Raw genomic sequence first — 18,799 nt, 5'->3', positions numbered from 1 at the left:
CAACCCCCCCTCACACACACACACACACACACACACACACACACACACACACACACCTCCATCTCTTCTTCTTCGTTTCTCCCTCTCCTCACTGCTTTTCCACTTGAATGCGCCGGCCCAGCAAGTTCCCCGCGCTGCTCCCGTGAGAGCAGAGGACTTTACCTCCACCCCACCGACTCAAGCCACACAGCGCCACCCGCCATACTGCACGCCCACCGCCCGCCCTACAGGACGCCGTGTAGGATTCCTCTGGCCACAGCAACAGCCCGGCCACGGACTCTCACCGAGGATGCTCGTGCGGCCGACTGCGATTGGCTGCTTCGATTGGTGAACGGGCAGTAATTGGTGGTTGCCGGTGGGGCCGCTGGTATCATATTATTCAGTGTTGGTCAACATCAACTTCCCTCTCGAATCTGGTCTTTCCTGCGCCACTTTATTTAGCTTTTCCAAATTAGGTTTGACTGTTGACAACTGGATTGTTTTATTTTGTATTATTACTGTTAATGTTAAAGATGGTATGTGTAACTTTTAAAAATCAAACGCATCATTGTCAATTTGATATTGCTACTTTGGTGTGATTACTGTAAATAAACGAGGCCACTGCCGAGACGAGAGGTCTTCTTAGTGATCCTTTCTTTACACTAATCTCACCAATGTAGCAAACCAATGTGACAATTCATGTTCCCCATGTTAAAATGCTACACGTAGCACCTTTAAGACACGTTCTATGCCCTCATGGGCTCGTCTGTCTATTTGTTTGTGCTTTAAGAAGTGCTTTAAAAGTACCATACGACTGTTGGAAGACGTGGAAACATGAGTAAGCGCTTTATGTATTTTTGCACAGAGGGTCAGATATGTTCTCAGACACAGATTAGCCGCCATCAGAGAGTAGAGATTGTAAACCTTTATAAAAAAATTATAATAATAATAATAATAACCCAGAGTGGATGTCAGAGCATTGGGCGACTTTATTGTCTGAAAGATTCTGATCTGTTTATTATTTTCTATGACTTTTTTTATAACAATCACCCTTTAAGGGACACACATACTACGAAGCATGCAGCAGGTGGAGGATAGTTTAGGATAGAGGTATTTACTGGAGGGGGGGACAAACTGCCTCCAGTTGAGAATGTTGGCTCCACGTTCGATGCCATTTAAACCAACGAGCAGCGCAGTGCAGTTTCAGAGCGGCTAAAGAATCCAAGATGGTGGAGCTGTTGCCTGCCGCTGTTCCTCTAACCCCCCCCCCCCCCTAAAGAAGCCATGACCTCACCTTTATTGCATTGTCAAGCTGTACCCAGTTCAGAAGTGCTCAGGGAAAACTGCAGCTGCACTGTGAGCTGGAGAATACTGATTTCCCGGTTTAGGTTGTTCCGTCTGTGTTTTTCCTTTTTTTTTTTTGATCCAGGTATTGTGGCATCACAGTTAATGATACAGCGCCGTGTCCTTATTACAGTGTTCTAGTGACTTGGAGACTCAGACCTGGGCTCCGACTGTTCCACAGAGGACTTTTGATGACGCAATCCGCAACCGCGGAACAGCTGAGCTCTGTGCTTGACAGAATTGGACTGACAACAATACCTTGGATAGGTTAGGTCTTGCCGTATCCGATGATATGTCCCCCCCCCCCGCCTTTATCACCCCGCAGCAGACGGCTATCGTGACCAGTAGCTTGGTTTTCGCGATCGAGTCAAATGGTCCCAACGCACGTGAGAAGCAAAGCCAAAATATTTGTGCTTTAAAAAAAAAAAAAAGGCTCCCACGGTCCACTACCAGCGGCCAGTTTTACTGAGGGTTCGGATTTAACGCAGAGTTCTGAAAAATCCAACGCGTCGATTTCAAACCAGCATACTGAGCTTGGAGTCCCGGTGTTATTTGCTAATCTAAGCTTGATTTAACGGACTGACTTTGTTTTCGTTCGCCCTTGATGACTCTGACGTGACTTCGGTAGCTTTGGATCGTGTCACCGGTTCTTGCGATGTCCTTCCAGGTGTAACTCAGAGAGCAGAACTCTACAATGTCGGGTGCTCACTCACACATATCAGATTGTCACGATGCAATTCTTCTGATCCCTTTATTGTGAATTGTAGCCAAAGACTAGCGCCGGGTACGAAGACAATTTGGTTCATGCTACTCGATGAATTAGTTACAACAGAACTAGTCGGATGTGAAGCCGTTCGAGACACAAGTGGAGTAAAAACTAAGGGCTGAACTCCAGCTGCAAATTCATCTGGAGGGAAATTTATTCCCCATTTGATCCCTTCCTAATCTTTTGCCATTTGCCTTCTTTTTATTATCTACACGGAGTGCTGCTGAAAAGTATCAGCATGTTATTCATAGAGCTTGTTTTGATCCGTACGGCATGTCAGGGAGGGTGAGACCACAGCTGGATGAAAGTCAAATTACGGCAAAGATGAACACTCACCCAAGCTTTCTGGAATTCCCCTTTGGCATGCTGTGCGTATTAAGTTGCACCTATTTGGCACTGAGGTTGACAAAAACCAAACCGACGAGACATTTGTGAACGCTATCCGGTCTAAAAGCTGTCTCCGTCCGCGCTATGTTCCCTGTTCTTTGACAGCGGCGCCTTCTTCCTTCATAAGCTCTGCAGGGACGATGGTGTCCTGGACCGTGTGTCCGTCCCGCCCTCAATGCAACAACTTTCTTACCCCCATCTGCAGCTTTCAGCCCCCCAAGCCCGTCGGCTCCTACCGAGGACGTAAATCTTACAAAATGAGTGACAAAATATTTAGTTGACACGAGACGGAACCCAATGTCACGGAAATCTGCTATTCTTGTTCAACAATTTCGGTAGGCGTAGTAGTTGTGTAAGAAAAGGCCCGTTAGCCTGATTTATTTTGTTGTTTTATATGTGCAGTCGTAGAGAAAGATAACTCTTAAGTGTTTTTACTGATTTACAACACCCACATGCAGCGTCTCCTACTGTATGACACCGTTCACCTCTCAGAAGTATATATTAATTCTGACGTTTTTACGGCGGGGTCTTGCGTTTTTTTCTCTACTAAGTCAATCCATGTTGTCATCCACGTGTTACTGAGGGGAACTTTCAACCATGTAAGGGCTTTATTCCTTAATCTGATTATTCACTGTAACCATGTAGACATCCCCATTGATTGCTATGCATTTTTTTAAAAACATTTTTAAGTGTCGTCAATGCTTTTTCTTGGAAGTGGGATCAGGGAACACCTATAGTTCAAAAAAACAGTTTGGGGAATGAAAAAGTGCAAGACACCAACTCCCCGCCAGATCTTACACTATTTCAACTTGACATTGAATTGTCCTTATTACTGAACGAGCTACATCATAAAAGCGTCGTACCAGCTTTTGTCTCCGGCACAAAAGATGTTAACGAGTCGTCAGCCGACACTCCGAATCATTAAATGTGATGTTGTCCGCTTCGGTGTGGACGTTTGGGTTTATGAATGTATTGTGAGGCAGGCAGAAGGGTTCAGGGTCATGCTGCTCTGTGGTTTTATGTCTGCTGTTCAAAAACAAAAACAAAAACAAAAAAGTTTTCTGAATGAATCTTTTCATTTTCAAGATGCTACTGTAAATAGATTGTGAATATGAATGATCATTTTCAAGATATTTACAAATGTTTTGCTGTTCGGGCATGTGAGAGTGAGTGAGTGAGCGAGTGTGTCGAGGGAAGTTGATTGTATTCTCTATGGAATGTTTAATGTAAAAAAAAAACAAAAAAAAGAAGCTAAAATCCCCTTTACTCCCCACTGCAGTCTGCTGTCACATATACACTGCTACACAGTGCAGGTCAACGCCATCAGTGTTCCACCGCCGCGTCAGTGTCAGTCCAACTAAAAGTGAAAGCGTCGTTAACTGAACTCAGGCTTACGTTTTTTTTTTGCCATTCTAAAAGGAAGAAATCCAAAGCTGTGACCTTCTCAGAAACACACTGTTAAGGACGAGGCGCGGGCTGCGACCCGCTCTCGTCCGCCCTTTGAGCTCTCGCTCTTATTTTTTTCACGCCGTCACTAAAGATGAAAACGCAAGCATGTCAAAAAAAGAAAAAAAAAGTGCTCCAAGAATTCAACTTCACCATGAGTGTTTGCATAATGGTGTATATGCCCTTGTATGATGTTAGTATCTCTGTATTATGTAAAGACGTGCACAGGTTGAGATGTCTTGAGTCCACAAAAGGCGTTTTACTCGGTCGTAGAGTTTTAGGTTCTACAAACAGCTTCCATAGGCGAAAAATAATCAAATTGATATTGCAACCTATAGCCAAGCTGGCATGCATTACATTGGATACAGTGTTCCAAATGTCTGAGCTCTAATGCTAATTATGAGAGTGACCTCAGGCCGTATCTCTGAATACATGAATGGCATATCATGAAAATAATGTATTCATGATAATTCAAAAGGTTTTTACTGTACCAAGTGGCATGGGATGCTGCTAATATATATATATATATATATAAATATAAATATATGTATCCCAAAAAGGCAATGGCCAGCCCTGTTGCTCACTCCAGGAAACATGGAGCCATTGGCTTTTACTGAGGCTACATAATTAGTGGTGTAATTCGTGTCTAATTTTACTCTATTATATCTTTGCTATGTTGGCGAAGATCTACATGCAATTGGTTCCGTATGAATTATTGCCAAACGCTTTAGGAGTCACAATATTAGCGTTGATCGAGTCAGCGTTAGCATAAAGCTGCCACTCTAGCAGCTGTGCCTCAGTCTGTCACCTCGAGTTCTAACACCCAATGAGAGCAGCTCTGCCTCTTAAGATTTGTTTGTAGGACTAAAACTTTATAGGAGCTGCTTTGTTGCGACCCGGCGTCTCCCTGTGGGCGTCCTCGTCCGGCCGACCTGCGAGGTCAGCTGGCTGTATTGTATTTACTCTGCATGTGACCGCGACAAAACTCCCATCCTGTGCACCCTCCGTCACGCCGACGACACCCTCATATTTGTCAGAGCGGGCGCCGCCTGCCGCACTTATTGTGCTGTTATGATGATGATGATGATGATGATGATGACTTTCTGTTAATGGGGCTTGTATATCAGATGCCTTCGACAATCATGTGCACATATCAGAGTTACCATGACGACACAGGCCAGAGCGACTGTTTGTGTTTCGTTTGTCTTTCTCCTGGAATAAATTCTGAATGATCGTAATATGACTCTTTACTTTTATTTATGTTTGGGGTTTCTTCTTGAGTCATATGTGTCTAAGTACTACTTAGTCGTATAATTCATTTTGTACAAATGTAAACCTGTGTGTGTGTGTGTGTGTGTGTGTGTGTGTGTGATCCACACATGTTCGATATAAAGCAGACACTCGACCACTACGGCCGACACATTGGCTTCTTATGTCCTGCACACCAGATGTTTAGCAGACGTAACACGCGTGTTGCAAACACATGAGGCACATTGACTAGCACATGTTGGAATACGTTATTATGGTTCGAGCATTGAAAACATCTACAGATGTTACCTCCCCATAGAAAAAGTATGTTCGGCCTCTTTGGGTTTAGACTCCAGTGTCCACACTGAAATGATTCTGCAGTTGGTTTCGGTAAAAGTTTGCCTTAACAAAAAAAAAAAAAGACAGCAGTTTCCAAACCTCTTTGAATCTTCACGGCTGCTAAGCACCCGTGTGGATGAATCAGTAAATATTGATAAGGTCAAATCAACGTATGTTAATTATTGGAAGATGCGAGATAAGCTGCTGTATTGCAACTGCTAGAGTATTGGTGCTGTCTGTGTTTATTAGCCAGTAAGTGTGTGTGTGTGTGTGCGCGTGTGTGCGTGTTCCTGGGATGACTACAATCCCCATCTACCCCATAAACACAACTTAAAAGAGAAGAAAACACTAGTGTGTGTGGGGGGGGGGGGGGGGGGGGGGGGGGGGGTGAAGCTGCAGACTACTGCCCGTATATTGCCTTTCGATCATAGACTGTGAAGTGGACGTAGTCGGCGTGATGTCGTCCATTGGTCGGTGGATTACGGTTTTGCAGCCTCTAGTTTGGCATTTGAGTAAGAAATCTGAGTAAGATATTTTTTTTGGGGTGACCAAAATGTTACAATGAACTTTCATGTGCTGAAAACACTGTGAAAGCATTAAAGTCCTAAGACGATAACCCAGACCTGCCAATACCGTGGTAGCGACCTGTCAATCACAACAAAACCCCGCCCTAAAGCATAGCCTGCTTTATGGTCTATTTAACTCTGAATGGGACCATCATTTACAAAATGAACATCATGCTGTATGGAAGAAGACTTGAAACTACCACACCATTACAATGTTTACTGAGGTAATAAATCAAGTTAGAAGTAGAGTCATTTTTTCATTGACTTCTATACAATCAGACTTCTGCCAGTAGAAAGAATTCAAGTTTAAGTGACTTCCACATTGGCTTCACTATTCAGACCCCATGTTTTTTTTGTCAGAGAATCTGATTTAGTGATTGCTGTCAGGAGGTAGAGAATTTCCAAAAAATATCACAAAAATGTTTTTGAAGAAGATTACCAAGCCCAGCTTTAATATTGACTTAAACACTTCCTGCTTATCTGCCTATCGCAGTTCAGTACAGAGTAACACACACACACACACACACACACACACACACACACACACACACACACACACACACACACACACACACACACACACACACACACACACATTTAATGCTCATTAGAAATGATTCATCCTTCTGACACAAACACACACACCAAAGCACTGAAATGAAAATTGTGAAATCAAAGTATTTTAAATCCCTTTGGCACTCATGCACAATAACATGCACACACACACGAGCAGCAAAGCAACAGGATTGAATTTTAGTTCAATCAAAATTGCCCATTGCACACACACACACACACACAATGATTCAAACACTGCTTGTTGACTTTGGCTGTCAAACTGTCAGCGTGTTTGTGCTCAGAGTCACTGATTTCTCCGTCTCTTGAACCGATTTCTCCTCATCTTTGAATCAGGGCTTCGTCCTCCCATCCTCTTCTTCAGCCCTTTTTCTCCCTGCAGGCTTTCTTCCCCTCCTCTCTCCTCTCTCCTCTCTCCTCCGCAGAGACACGTTGTTTTGTTCTTTACTGAGCAGCATATATACACATGCCATGAGACTGGTTACGGGCAGATCATCTGAAACGGTGAGATAACGTTGAGGCACGCTGGGGGAATTTCAAGTGTGCAAAGACCATCCGTGTCATTTGGACAGACGGGTCTGACTGCAAACAGCAGGGGGTGACGAGATGTTTGCCTGTTTGCTAGCAGTCAGTAAGATAAAAACTCAACCAAACTGCGTTGAACATTGTCTCACGGTAGCACCATTACACCATCAATGACCTCAAGAAACCTTCTGCTTTGGCGGGAAAAGGCTTTGGTATAAAATGAGGCCGACGTTATTGCAAGCAGTCGTAATCAACCCCCGCAAACCACCATCTTTATGCATTATATATGTATTATATATATATTGGAACGCCGAGAAGTGGGCAGGCTTTGAATGTAGCACACACCTTTATTAATGGATGGATGTCATGATAATATTGGTTGAAATTGGTACTAGCTTAAGCACACTTCATATTTTTAATTTACAGAGAGAAGATGATTGAATTTTGATATAAAAATACAAAGAGGTTTTTTTTGTAATGTTTGCATATATTGTTAAAAAGACATTATTTTATCTCTACTCTAAAAGCTCCCAGACGAATCAAACTGTAGAACCGTTTTTTTTGTTTCTTCATGGAAGTTTCTGACTAAAATGATTTGAACACTTGAAGACAGCAAGCCGGGGAGCATTTAAATCAGGTGGAAACACAGCACAGTGTTCTAAAGTCATTCGAAGTGAACACGCTTACTAATATATACATTTTAAAGCTGCTTCTCCCAAAGATAGACTCTCCTCAATCCCTCCACCAAACCCATCCAACCCGTGGCCCTAAAAGCAACGAATAGACTGCACCAATTCAAAAAATTAAAACCTTTGCCACCAGAATAATTTGAAAGCTGCTTTAATCACATAAAATTAAAATCGACACATACCGGCTTTAATCATTTGAATTATTAAGTTCTTTGTCGAGCTAATTGGGCATGGGTTTTCCGTTACAACGACACTTATTGAAACAGTTTTTTTTATTGTATTTGTTATCGTAGTTACCGTATTCCTCAGAAACTCAACTGTTAGCATCATATGTGCATCTTTGGCTGCTTCGGGTTAGCGAAGATATAAAGTACTTCCTGTCACTGTGTTACGTGCACGCTAACTCAGCACAGACCAAGAAGATAAAGCTCTAAGGGATCGTATGTTTGACATAATATATAAAAACGGGGGAACATGTTTGTTTTCCTTATAATTTTAGAATAACCGACTTCAGGCCATATTTGGACTTCCTGCTTTACTCGTCGTCTCACCGTCGCTGAGTGTTTGATTACGCGCTACAAGCGTGAAACTGCGATTTAGCGTTTCTCTCCCACCTCTCGCTTTGCTAGTTTTTTTTGTGATTCGCCGTGGTCGCGTGATGCTCGCCTCCCTCCACAGCTTCTGCTCTTCCAGAATGAATTGGAGGAATTACTTCCAGCGACGTCCTGCTGTTCGGAACATTGCTACCCACGCAAACACATTCCAGTCACTTGATGGACCCGAAGCAAATCTCTTTCTCTCCCCGAATACGACACATACACACACACACACACACACACACACACACACACACACACACACACACACACACACACACACACACACACACACACACACACACACGCACACACACACAGCGTCTCTCCTGAACTTAACCTCTCTTTACACTCTCTGTGTGATGCCGTAGGGCTTAACCGACCCGCCGGGTGTGTGTGGATATATTTGTTGTTTGGTGCTCCGGTGACCCAGATGTTCATAGTGTCCCCTCTAAACATTAGCACTTTCACACCGATGTTCACCCAAGTAAGATTTTATATGCATGAAAAACATCCGTACAAAAATATCCATACAAGCCAATGTTTCCGACTTTAAAAAGCTCAAATTAAGTAAATGACAAATGGACCTTCTCATGCAACATCGCAGTATTCTCATAGATACACCACTTATGTCGATTAAAGGAAAAAGTCGATAAATCACATCTTTAAAATGACATGTAATGTTTCTTATCACTGCTCCACCAGGCCGCGATGACATGGAATTTTATTTTTGGAATTTCTTTCGGTTAATTTAAGTTTGGTTGTTTTTGGATGCAAAAAGCTGCTTAACCTAAAAGACTTAAATTGCGAGTACAAGTCTTTCAAATGCTTAAAGCTGCTGTAATCAATATTTTCTTATTAACAGTGGTTCAAATTAGTGTCGTATCTTATCGTGAGAATTATCACCAAACTCGGCAGTTCCACTCAGCTCTACGTCCTATTTTAGCGTCGTTCAGCTCATTGTTTCGTTTGTGCATTGGACGGCAACTTTAAAGTTGCCATTTAATCCAATTGCATCAACGTCATTCTACAGCGTTGCCGATCGCCTCCTCCTACCTGGATGTCTTTCAAATGTCTTGACCCCATTCTCTGTTTTTCTGTTCAAATTTGTTCAAACCCATACCAAGACAACCCCTATGACATCACTTTTAAGGCTTGCCAAAGCTCCACAAGAGCCACAAAAGATATTATACAATTGTTTTTTACAGGCCGAGTAGCACTCCATCTGACCATGTAGGGGGAGTGGCCCTTTAACAGAGTTCTTAGTCAGTATAAATGGACCGAAACATGATTTTCTTTTGTCGTAATTTAGTTTTACGTTCCTGGCCTTCTGATAACATAGCAAGCAGGGATACAAAAGAGAGGAGTAGTAAACTATGTCAATTATGACTTCACAAAAGTGTGTTTACTCATATGTGACAGCTGTTACTTCTTTGCCCCTTACATGGAGACCGCCCAGCAGTCTCTCGCTCTCCACGGCCAGTTCTCAGTCCAGGTGGGTGGCAGGTTCGGGGGGCGGGGTCAGGGGCGGGGATTGAGTTAAAGTTGGGTCCTCTTGCGTATCGTCGTGCTCGCGTAACGCCCGGGCGGAAGCTCCTCCTGCGTTATGGTGTTGAGGTGATGCCCCGCCCTCCGCTCCGCGGCCTCCAGCCTCCCCTGCAGCTCCCGGGCCTCCTGCTCGGCCTTGCGCGCGGCCTTGCGGGCGTTCCCCAGGGAGCGCTTCACCTTGCGAACGCGCTCCTTCAGCTGCCGGTTCCTCCTCTCCGCCGCGGCCAGCCGCTCCTTCATCTTGCGGCCGCTCTCCTCCTCCTCGAACAGCGCGGCCTGCACCGAGGAGCACAGAAGCTGGAGAGAGGAGGAATAGAGAGAGAGGGGGGGGGGGGGGTTAGTTAACACACACAGGATATGGGAGTTTGCTTAACAGAGGTAAACCAAACTGTTGTAAAGCACCAGTTGCCATCCTTTCAGCTGGTTGTGTGGTGATGTTTTTTTTTCCCAGCAGCCTCTCTGGGAAAATTAGATTTAAATAAAGTCTCCCTTTGATGTCCACAGTGCTTAGAAGGAAGGGGGGTGGGGAAATAAGGTGGAGGTCCTGACCCTCGTCATTTACATTCATCCACACAGGCTCCTCAGTGCAGAAGAACCCAAGGGGAGGTCGTTTAAGTGTGTCTGTGTAACATAAATGTATCACCCCGTTTGCACCTCCCTGACAATGTGAGGGGGTCCCGTACTTTGATGTATCAGGGGGACCAAATATCCCATTTCATTGGCAGACCAGAGCTGACCTTTAACCAGCATGGGGGTCACAGTGTGTTAACGTGGCAGCACCTAGCCGGAGGATCATGCTAACATGTGAAAATCCGAAGGAATGTGTGATAATGCCAATTGTTCCTTGTTCTCCATTAGCACTTTGCTAACAGCACCAGCGTCACAAGAGGCGCCGGCTGTGCATTCTGTATGTCAGTGTGTGAATTGCTGTGGATGTGTTCTGCTTTGCCGAATGCACTGAAACTGCATCAAGTGTAGCACTGATACAACATAGCTACAGTGCCTTCTCTGCATCAGAGGGCAGCGAAGAACACAAGCATTCACAAACTGTCAGAGGAACTTGCTGCGGCCTGTTTACATCAGCCTCAGATGGCTACAGATGATAGATACTTTCACACATTCTAAGGAGTGTCTTGGCACTAGTTTTGAGATATATGATTTTTTTTCTGTACAGTTTAAGGAGTACACTTATTACGTATGTCCAATTTATTGCATTTATTTTGACATGCAACAAAAGTGTCCAGCTGCAATTTCTTTCTCTTTCCCCCCATTTATTGACACAAAAGTTAAATCCCCATTACGTAACAATGGTACTTTTTTTTTTTACAGTTTGAACCCTTTCTCGTGCTCATAGGAAGCCTCTCAGTGGGATTCCCCCAACACACACACACACACACACACACACACACACACACACACACACACACACACACGGACCACCTGTCAAAACATCCGGGTGTTACCTGCCTGCTGTTTAGTGTCATCTGTACAAACAGTATGTAGAGGACACACACATGCATGTACAAAATGTTCTCAAATTCAAGTGAACAAAACAGACCGCGGAAAGAGGGAGTTTGCTCATTGTGATGAATCCACAGGTATATATCACCAAACTTTGCCCTTTTCCTTCAGCTCTGTGAAGTGTTTTAGCATCTTTCAGCCCATTGTCTTGGTTTCAGTGGCAGCACATTTTGTTTTAGTCGGTGTCTCACCATCTCTCATCGTGGTTTCCAGTCTCAGCTATTTACTGTCCGTAGAACACAGAGGAGTATCTCCACCCAAGGCCTGAAAACTACCTTTGCAAAGGTGCAACATATTTGTCTCGCAAGCCAATCACAGCAGACGGGGCCTTTTCAGTAGGAGGGGCTTAAAGAGACAGGCACTAAAACGGAGACTTTCAGTCAGAGGGTAAATACAGGTGTATTCAGACAAACAGTATGAGAAAAATAATGTGTTTTTTGAACATTAAATCATGTAAACATGTTCTAGTAGAAACCAAAAAATACATGTATGAACCTGAAAGTGAGCATGATATGTCCCCTTTAATGTCTGCCTGTCTCCTACGTTAGGCTTAGGAAAAGAGCGTGGTTGGTGTTAACTTGACTGACTAACGACTCACTTGATGAGCGATTCATGTGAGTCACGTGACTAACAGCCCGAACGACTCACGTGACAAAAGGCCAATGTTTACTTTGAGTTTCGCTCAGGACATGAACAGCGGCCTCGTGGACACAAGTAAACTGATAAACTGCCTCGGATCAAGCTTCAAAACAACAGTCCACAATCCAAGAGGCGACATAACTGGGCCCACTTCTTATGTAAAGTCTAACTAACTAACAAGGTTGGCAGTTTGACCCCCCCCCCCCCCGGCTCCTACTGTCCGCATGTCAAAGTGTCCTTGAGCCGACAGCTCGTAAATGCCAAATTTCATGTATATACCTGTATGTGAATCTTGTAATAAATTCATTTGATTCATCAACAGATAAAGAAGGACAGGGTCAGAGAAAGGCAGGGAAAGAGGACACATTAAATAAAAGAGTTTTCAAGCAAAAGAGAGAGTAGAGGGATTGGGAGACGTGCCTTTTTTTGTATCTGTCTTTGTGTGTCTGCAGACTTTAGATGGCTTCTCTCTAACTTTATGTGGGGACTCAGCATAAGCCCCCCCCCCCCCCCCCCCCCCCCCCCCGCCCTTGACGTCAAATGGGACAAGCCAGGATTTCTCCTCTTCTCCTGAGGTTTTATTCTGCTCTGTGTGTTTGTGTGTGCGTTTGTGTGTGTGTGTGTGTGTGTGTGTGTGCCTGTGTGTGTGTGTGTGCGCGCATAGGGATGGGTGATTAGAAAACAGAGACAAAAAGACAGAACGAGAGTGAGAGATGAAGAGATAAAAGGAACAAAAGGGGGACAGAAAGAGGAAGGAAAAACAAAGACGAGGCAGAGAAAGTGGGAGCTCAATCTACTGAGCGAAGCAGGCAGACTGTGTTCTCGTCCTTTTATCCCTCTAAGCGTCCACATAAAATGTTAATGAGACTGAAACTCTTGTTAAAGGTGTTTACATGACTGTTACGACTGGAGTATTCCCTCGCTCTGGTTATAATCAAATCATTAGAGCACATGGAAACATGGAAATGTGCTGATTAAGAAGTATTTGGGGAATTATATCTTGCTGTGGCCTACCAAGGGAAGGATAAAGGGCCCAAAAACAAATTTGAAAAAGAGAAGGGATATCTTTCAGAAAAAAGAAAGAAATCTGTATCAAACAGATGACCGGTGGGCTGACAACAGTCGGTCCGGTGAGAGCTGCTCTGAGTGCTGCTGATAAGAGCCTCCTCTTTAAAAAAAGCTAATTGAGGGTTCCGGCAGAAAAGTGGATCCTTCTGGAGGGGCGTCTGGTTCCCACGAGGCTGAAACCAGAAGCAAACAACCTCCCAACTTCAATTTTAAGGGCGGTTTTGTGTCTAAACTCAAGACACTTTGAAGATCCTTTGGAGATGGATGGATAGATAGTGAATTTAGAAATTGGATCTTGTTGCTTTTAATTTAGATTTAATTACACTTCAGCAAAACAGAAGGAAAGAGAGAGAGGAAGAGCTTTTTTATTTGCTTCAAGTCTGATACAAAAGTCAGGGAAACATGGACGGGTAAGCGAGAGACGTGAAGAGGGGGGAAAAAAAAAGTTCCTTTCATCTCATCATCTTCCATAAATTCCTGGAGCAAAACACCTGTTTTGTTCCGCCTTGCGTAAAAGTCGCGGCCTTTGCCTACATGCGAGTGCTCGTCCTCATAATGAGCTGTGTCTTTAACCCCTGCCTCACTGACCTTTGCTCACACAGCTCAGAGCCTGCAGGTCAAACCCGAGTAGAAAGGAAGAGGAAGACACCGCACCACTGCAAGTCTCCTGATTTAGTTCTGCAGTTTGGACTGTTAATACCTAAATGCCATAAATCTATTTTGGAAGTAGTTAACCACGTCTCTCTACATCAGCTGCAGGCAGTGTTCATCTCAGTCAGGAACAAGCTGCAACATCCTGACTGTTACTGCAAAGATGCTGATAAGTATAAGTTTAAACATTTTCTGTAACAGGTTACACAAATAGGTGCAAATGTACTGATTACTGATTTACTATAATACTGTGTGTTGCTAGATCAGTATTACTTTTGATTTTCTGGATAAAAATCTGAGTTGATTTTAGGTATTTTGGAGCAAGGCCAAGTTAATGAGAGTATGTCCAAGTCAAGGCTCAAGGCAATGGCGGAATGTCAAAGTTAAGACTTAAAACATTGGTGACGTGTCAAATTTAAGACTCAAGTCAATGCCAACGTGTCAAATTGGAAGACGCAAGTCTATGGCAGCATGTCAAATTCAAGTGTCAAGTTAATGGTGACGTGTCAAACTCACGACCCAAGTCAGTGGACACAAATCTAAAAAAATAAATCAATACAAGTCATGTCCCAAGTCACTCAGGACAAGCCCAATTCAAGTCTTAAGTCTTTTGAGAAAAGTGTAGTCAAACCTGATTTGGTGCAAGTCCAAGAGGGCCAGTTTCATGTCAGTGGAGACATATGAAGGCAAATCAGAGTCAAGCCTCAAGCCATTTAGAGGCAAGTGTAAAAAAGCTCAATGGAGACAAGTCCAAGTCAAGGTGAAAGCCTCAGATTATGGCTAAAGTCTGAACCCCTCAGAATTGGCAGTATTCAGTCAGGAATTGCAAGTCAATTATTAGTCTTTCAGGTCTAAACACTGACCATTTAACTGAGACACAATGTTCTTGTGTTTTGACATAACTGACGCAAAGTCCCTTCAAAGTACAGGCCTGTTTGCCCCCACGCAAAACCTGTCAAATCTTATTTATATGTTATTGTTCCAGGATTTTACCTTGAAAGGAAATGTCAGTTTTTTCAACTGGTAAATTCAAGCCTTTAAGGAGTCAGCTCTAAATAAAGTCAACACTGATGTCAAAGTCATTTTTTCAAGCCGTCATTTTTTTGACTTAACTCTAACCCGAGTCTCAAGTCTTCCACTCGGATACACCCACAGTGAATTCAACGTTACTGTAATGACACTGTAGCTCTTCAACGTTCAAATAGCTGCCCTAATATCCTTTCAAAACCAGGCCTGGGACTTGTGTAGCTCCATCTCCAGCTCCAGTTCTGTCTTGTCCAAAGTGTGACCTGCTCAGCTCACTCAGAGGAGGTTTGAGAATAAATGCTGCAGACTTTTCTTCCTCTGTTGACAGGGTCCAGTTTATCTCGGGTCTCGGGTCAGCAAACATTGCATCATACTGACATAAATCGAAGCTGAAGACTGACACACTTTTAAGCTGCTGCCTGTCAGAGATGCGGATCTCTGCTATTTGGCCTTTGACCTCTGGATGGCCAGTAGCCTGCCTGCATGGGGAGCCAGACGTATAATTAACTCTTCCGTGCATGTGAGTGACTATTCCTGTTTTTTTTATTGTTTTTTTTATCCTTCTGAAGATCAGAACAGTAAAGTGATAGTTGTGTGTACATGTGCATGCGTGTGCATGTGTGTGTGTGTGTGTGTGTAGCTCTTTACTGTAGTTAAGCTGTTTCTACTGATCCTCACCACATTCCTGTCAGCAGCGTCACAACTCAACTAAGGATTAGGTGTCCACACACACACACACAAATAGATGAATAAATCAAAAATATATACATGAAAACCCACAAAACCGTAACAATACCTCCCCCACCTCCTTGTGTTCTCTGTTAATCTGCTATCTCCATGGTAACGAGATGGTGTCGGGTTTGTTTACCTCCACTGTACACACAAAAAAAAGCTGACCTGACTGAAGAAGGAGACTTTATCTTCTTATTCTCAGAAGGTAATGGGGTTGTACAAGGAGATAGGAGTCATTTTTGTTTTCAAGGAAGCAGCAAGCATTACTATGGCAACCATGTAGCAGTCATGCTGCATGGCAGTCGTCAGGAGTACAACTCAATCTTGGCCCTACCCTGCTGTCCTCCTGCGTTTCCCACTCTGGGCTGAAGGTGTGGAAAGGCTGGCTCCCTTGGGTGCAGTTGGAGAACTGGAAGAGGCTGGAGAACATGCGCCTGTTGTCGGACGTGTCGGCGAAGATGGCGTCCTGGAAGTTGACGCCATGGGGGAGGATGCTGTAGTTCTCATCCATCCTGCACGGGGAGATCGGACAGGAACACTGTGAGGAGAGAGCTGAAGCTGCATGCTGCGGGAATTATCAAGGTTGTAGTTGACAGTGGCTGAGTTTTGAATTTGCGTCAACCAAATCAAGTACGGTTTTGCAAGTTTCGTAGGCCGATGCATTTCATAGGTTAGAAGAGCATCATATTTAATGAGCTATCATTGTGAACAGCTATATGTAGAAGATAAAGAGCTCAACATTTGAAGCCTCACTTCATGGAAATACTTAGCCTCAAGTGGCAAACCACACATTTATATCTAAACACAGTATAGTCTTGTGTGTACAGCTGACTGTAGATCAGTCTGCTCCAAAACAAACTGACAAAAGACAAGAACTGTTAGAGGGTTAGATGAAAGTTGATATTTTGCTAAATGCACTTCTGGACTGCCAAAGAGTTTTATGGGATGCAATCAAATTTTAGTGAAAACAATAAAACTTCTCGTCCGTTGTAAGTACAGTTTGAATTAAAAGAGTCCAAATGTTTAGAGTCCAAATGTTTGTTGGAACTAATAAGTTCAGGCTGTGCACGTCACCTGAGGAAGAAGAAGTAGGAGTAGTTCTCCATCACGGTGTGGGACTGGCAGGACAGGTACCCCAGTCCGGTCAGGTTGAGCCTTGATCCAGAGGGCACCTCCAGCATGCTGCCCCAGGCCTGATCGCATAGCAACTCCACCTCCGCGGAGTACAGCAGCCCTTCCTCCGCGCCCTCGTACCCATACCCGAACCCGAAGGGCAGCGAGTTGTACAGACTACCCGCCCCGCCGCCCAGGGGCTCCCGGTGGATCGCGAGGACGCGGGCGTACACGATTATCTCCGCCAGTTCCGCCCGGCAGCCCTCGCTCAGCGGCCGCCACTCGGAAGGGAGCTGGCACCCGTGCGTAAAAGTGTCCAGATGCGCAAAAAAGCCGAGTGCTGTGAGGAGGAGAGCCGTTGAAGACATCCCGAAGAGCCCGGGAAAAGTTACAAGCTTCTGGTAGTTTGTGATTTTACTAATTGATTAAAATTGTTTTGTTTTATGAGAGAAGTCGGTCTCCTCAAGCATGCAAGTTGTCAAAAGTTGCACATCTGGTTGGTGACCTGGAGGCTCGAGGATGCTCGACTTCACCAAAAACTATAAAAGCATGCACGTAACTTTTTGCACAAAGTTCGACCACAGTGCTTTTGTCCATTAAACTAAACGTGCACAAACTCAGATCTTCTCACCTCCAGACTCTTTGAGAGAACTCAACAGTCAAACCAATTTGCAGAAACTTAAAGCACTCCAACCTGCTGCTGCGTTCCCAGTGCTTCCACCTCGTCTGTCCGCAGCGGGAGCCACAACAGGCTTCACCAGAGCGCACGGGTGCTGCGTTCAAGGACTGATGAAGACGCTCCGACATTTGAAGCTTCCATGCGAACCGGTTGGTGGGCTCGAGCGCTATCTCCTTGGACAAAAATCAATATGGTTTCCAAACGTCTTCCAAATGTTACAAAACATTGTAAAGCAAATTGTACATCCATAACTCCTTATTCATTGTATTTGTCAAATTTAAATAAATAGTAATAGGGGCTATACTGGCAAACCATTACTTTTTTATCATCAGCTTTTTCACCAGATTCAAGGTCATCATCTTTTGGGTGCAATTCTTAAGTAGTTTCCATTTCCCCGATAGCTTGAAAGCAACCAAGAGGATCAGAGATGGGAAAAACGACCAGTCAAAGTGGTTTACTGTTTGAGAGCATGTCGAGGAGAAGGTCCTCCTTGAAGTGGTTCCAAGTGAACAACAATGACATCAGTGATTAATAACAGTAGTCTGCAGTGGAACAGACAAGGATTAGGGTAATGCCATTCATTAACCCCAGTACATTTCTCTTATATGTAGTTCAATAGGCTATAATCTCTACAGCAATCATGATGTATCAGATGAGGTTCTGTGTGGATCCATCAGCTGATCCTGTGTGACAATTTGGCCTCAAAATGCACATCATCACACAAAATAATTAGGACCGTATTTAGGATGATACTTTTCAACCACAGCCAAAGATTTCAGTGGTGTGCATTTTTTTTTTTTTAAGCTATGTATTTCTGCTTAGAAAACACTGCCATCTAATGGACACTGCCGCGAACAGCATGCTTATATGCTTATTTTTATATAATAGAACATCTAAATAATTTAAATAAATGCTGTGATATTTTATATTTGACCTAATGGGCCACTATGTACACAAGTTTGGACCAAAGCGCAAAAAGGGATGTTTATTGTAACTCATTAATGTAGATAGGGATCTTCATGTGTTTTTGTTAAACACTATCGCCAGGTATTACATCAGGATTAATTATATATATTTCTTTGCAAGAGTTGTCCCCTAAACATGAGTAATAATCCAGTCCTTCGTTTCTTATTTTCAAAGTGCAAGGTGACTCCTGATGGGAATTCCCGCTGTCAGGTGATGTCTGTCTCCGCCCTCAGCTGTCCGTCTTTCCCTGATATGAAAAACATGCGGATGGGCGGGTCCGACCACTCACAGCGGCTCTGTTTATATACACAGCTCTCGTTCATATCGAGAGCTAGTCACCGCTCTGCGACGTCACTTCTAGGAAGTCGGAACTGCAGCTACGTTTAATGTTGACAGGA

General features: G+C 43.9%; 1 protein-coding gene across 1 annotated transcript; it reads right to left on the bottom strand.

Annotated features, from left to right (window-relative positions):
* Positions 1-9,997: 9,997 nt before the first annotated feature.
* Positions 9,998-17,255, bottom strand: ccdc3a (coiled-coil domain containing 3a; the record flags this gene model as incomplete). Its single annotated transcript, XM_079183577.1, has 3 exons — positions 16,718-17,255; positions 15,978-16,155; positions 9,998-10,303 (listed from the first exon to the last, which is right to left on the bottom strand). The coding sequence occupies exons 1-3, from the start codon at positions 17,122-17,124 to the stop codon at positions 9,998-10,000; spliced, it is 891 nt and encodes a 296-aa protein (XP_079039703.1). The 5' UTR covers positions 17,125-17,255.
* Between the last annotated feature and the right edge of the window lie 1,544 nt (positions 17,256-18,799).

Source organism: Pholis gunnellus (genome assembly GCF_910591455.1).
Source record: "Pholis gunnellus genome assembly, chromosome: 22".
Classification (NCBI taxonomy): Eukaryota; Metazoa; Chordata; class Actinopteri; order Perciformes; family Pholidae; genus Pholis; species Pholis gunnellus.
Note: the sequence above shows the minus strand (reverse complement) of the source record. Positions and strands in the feature narration are given on the sequence as shown.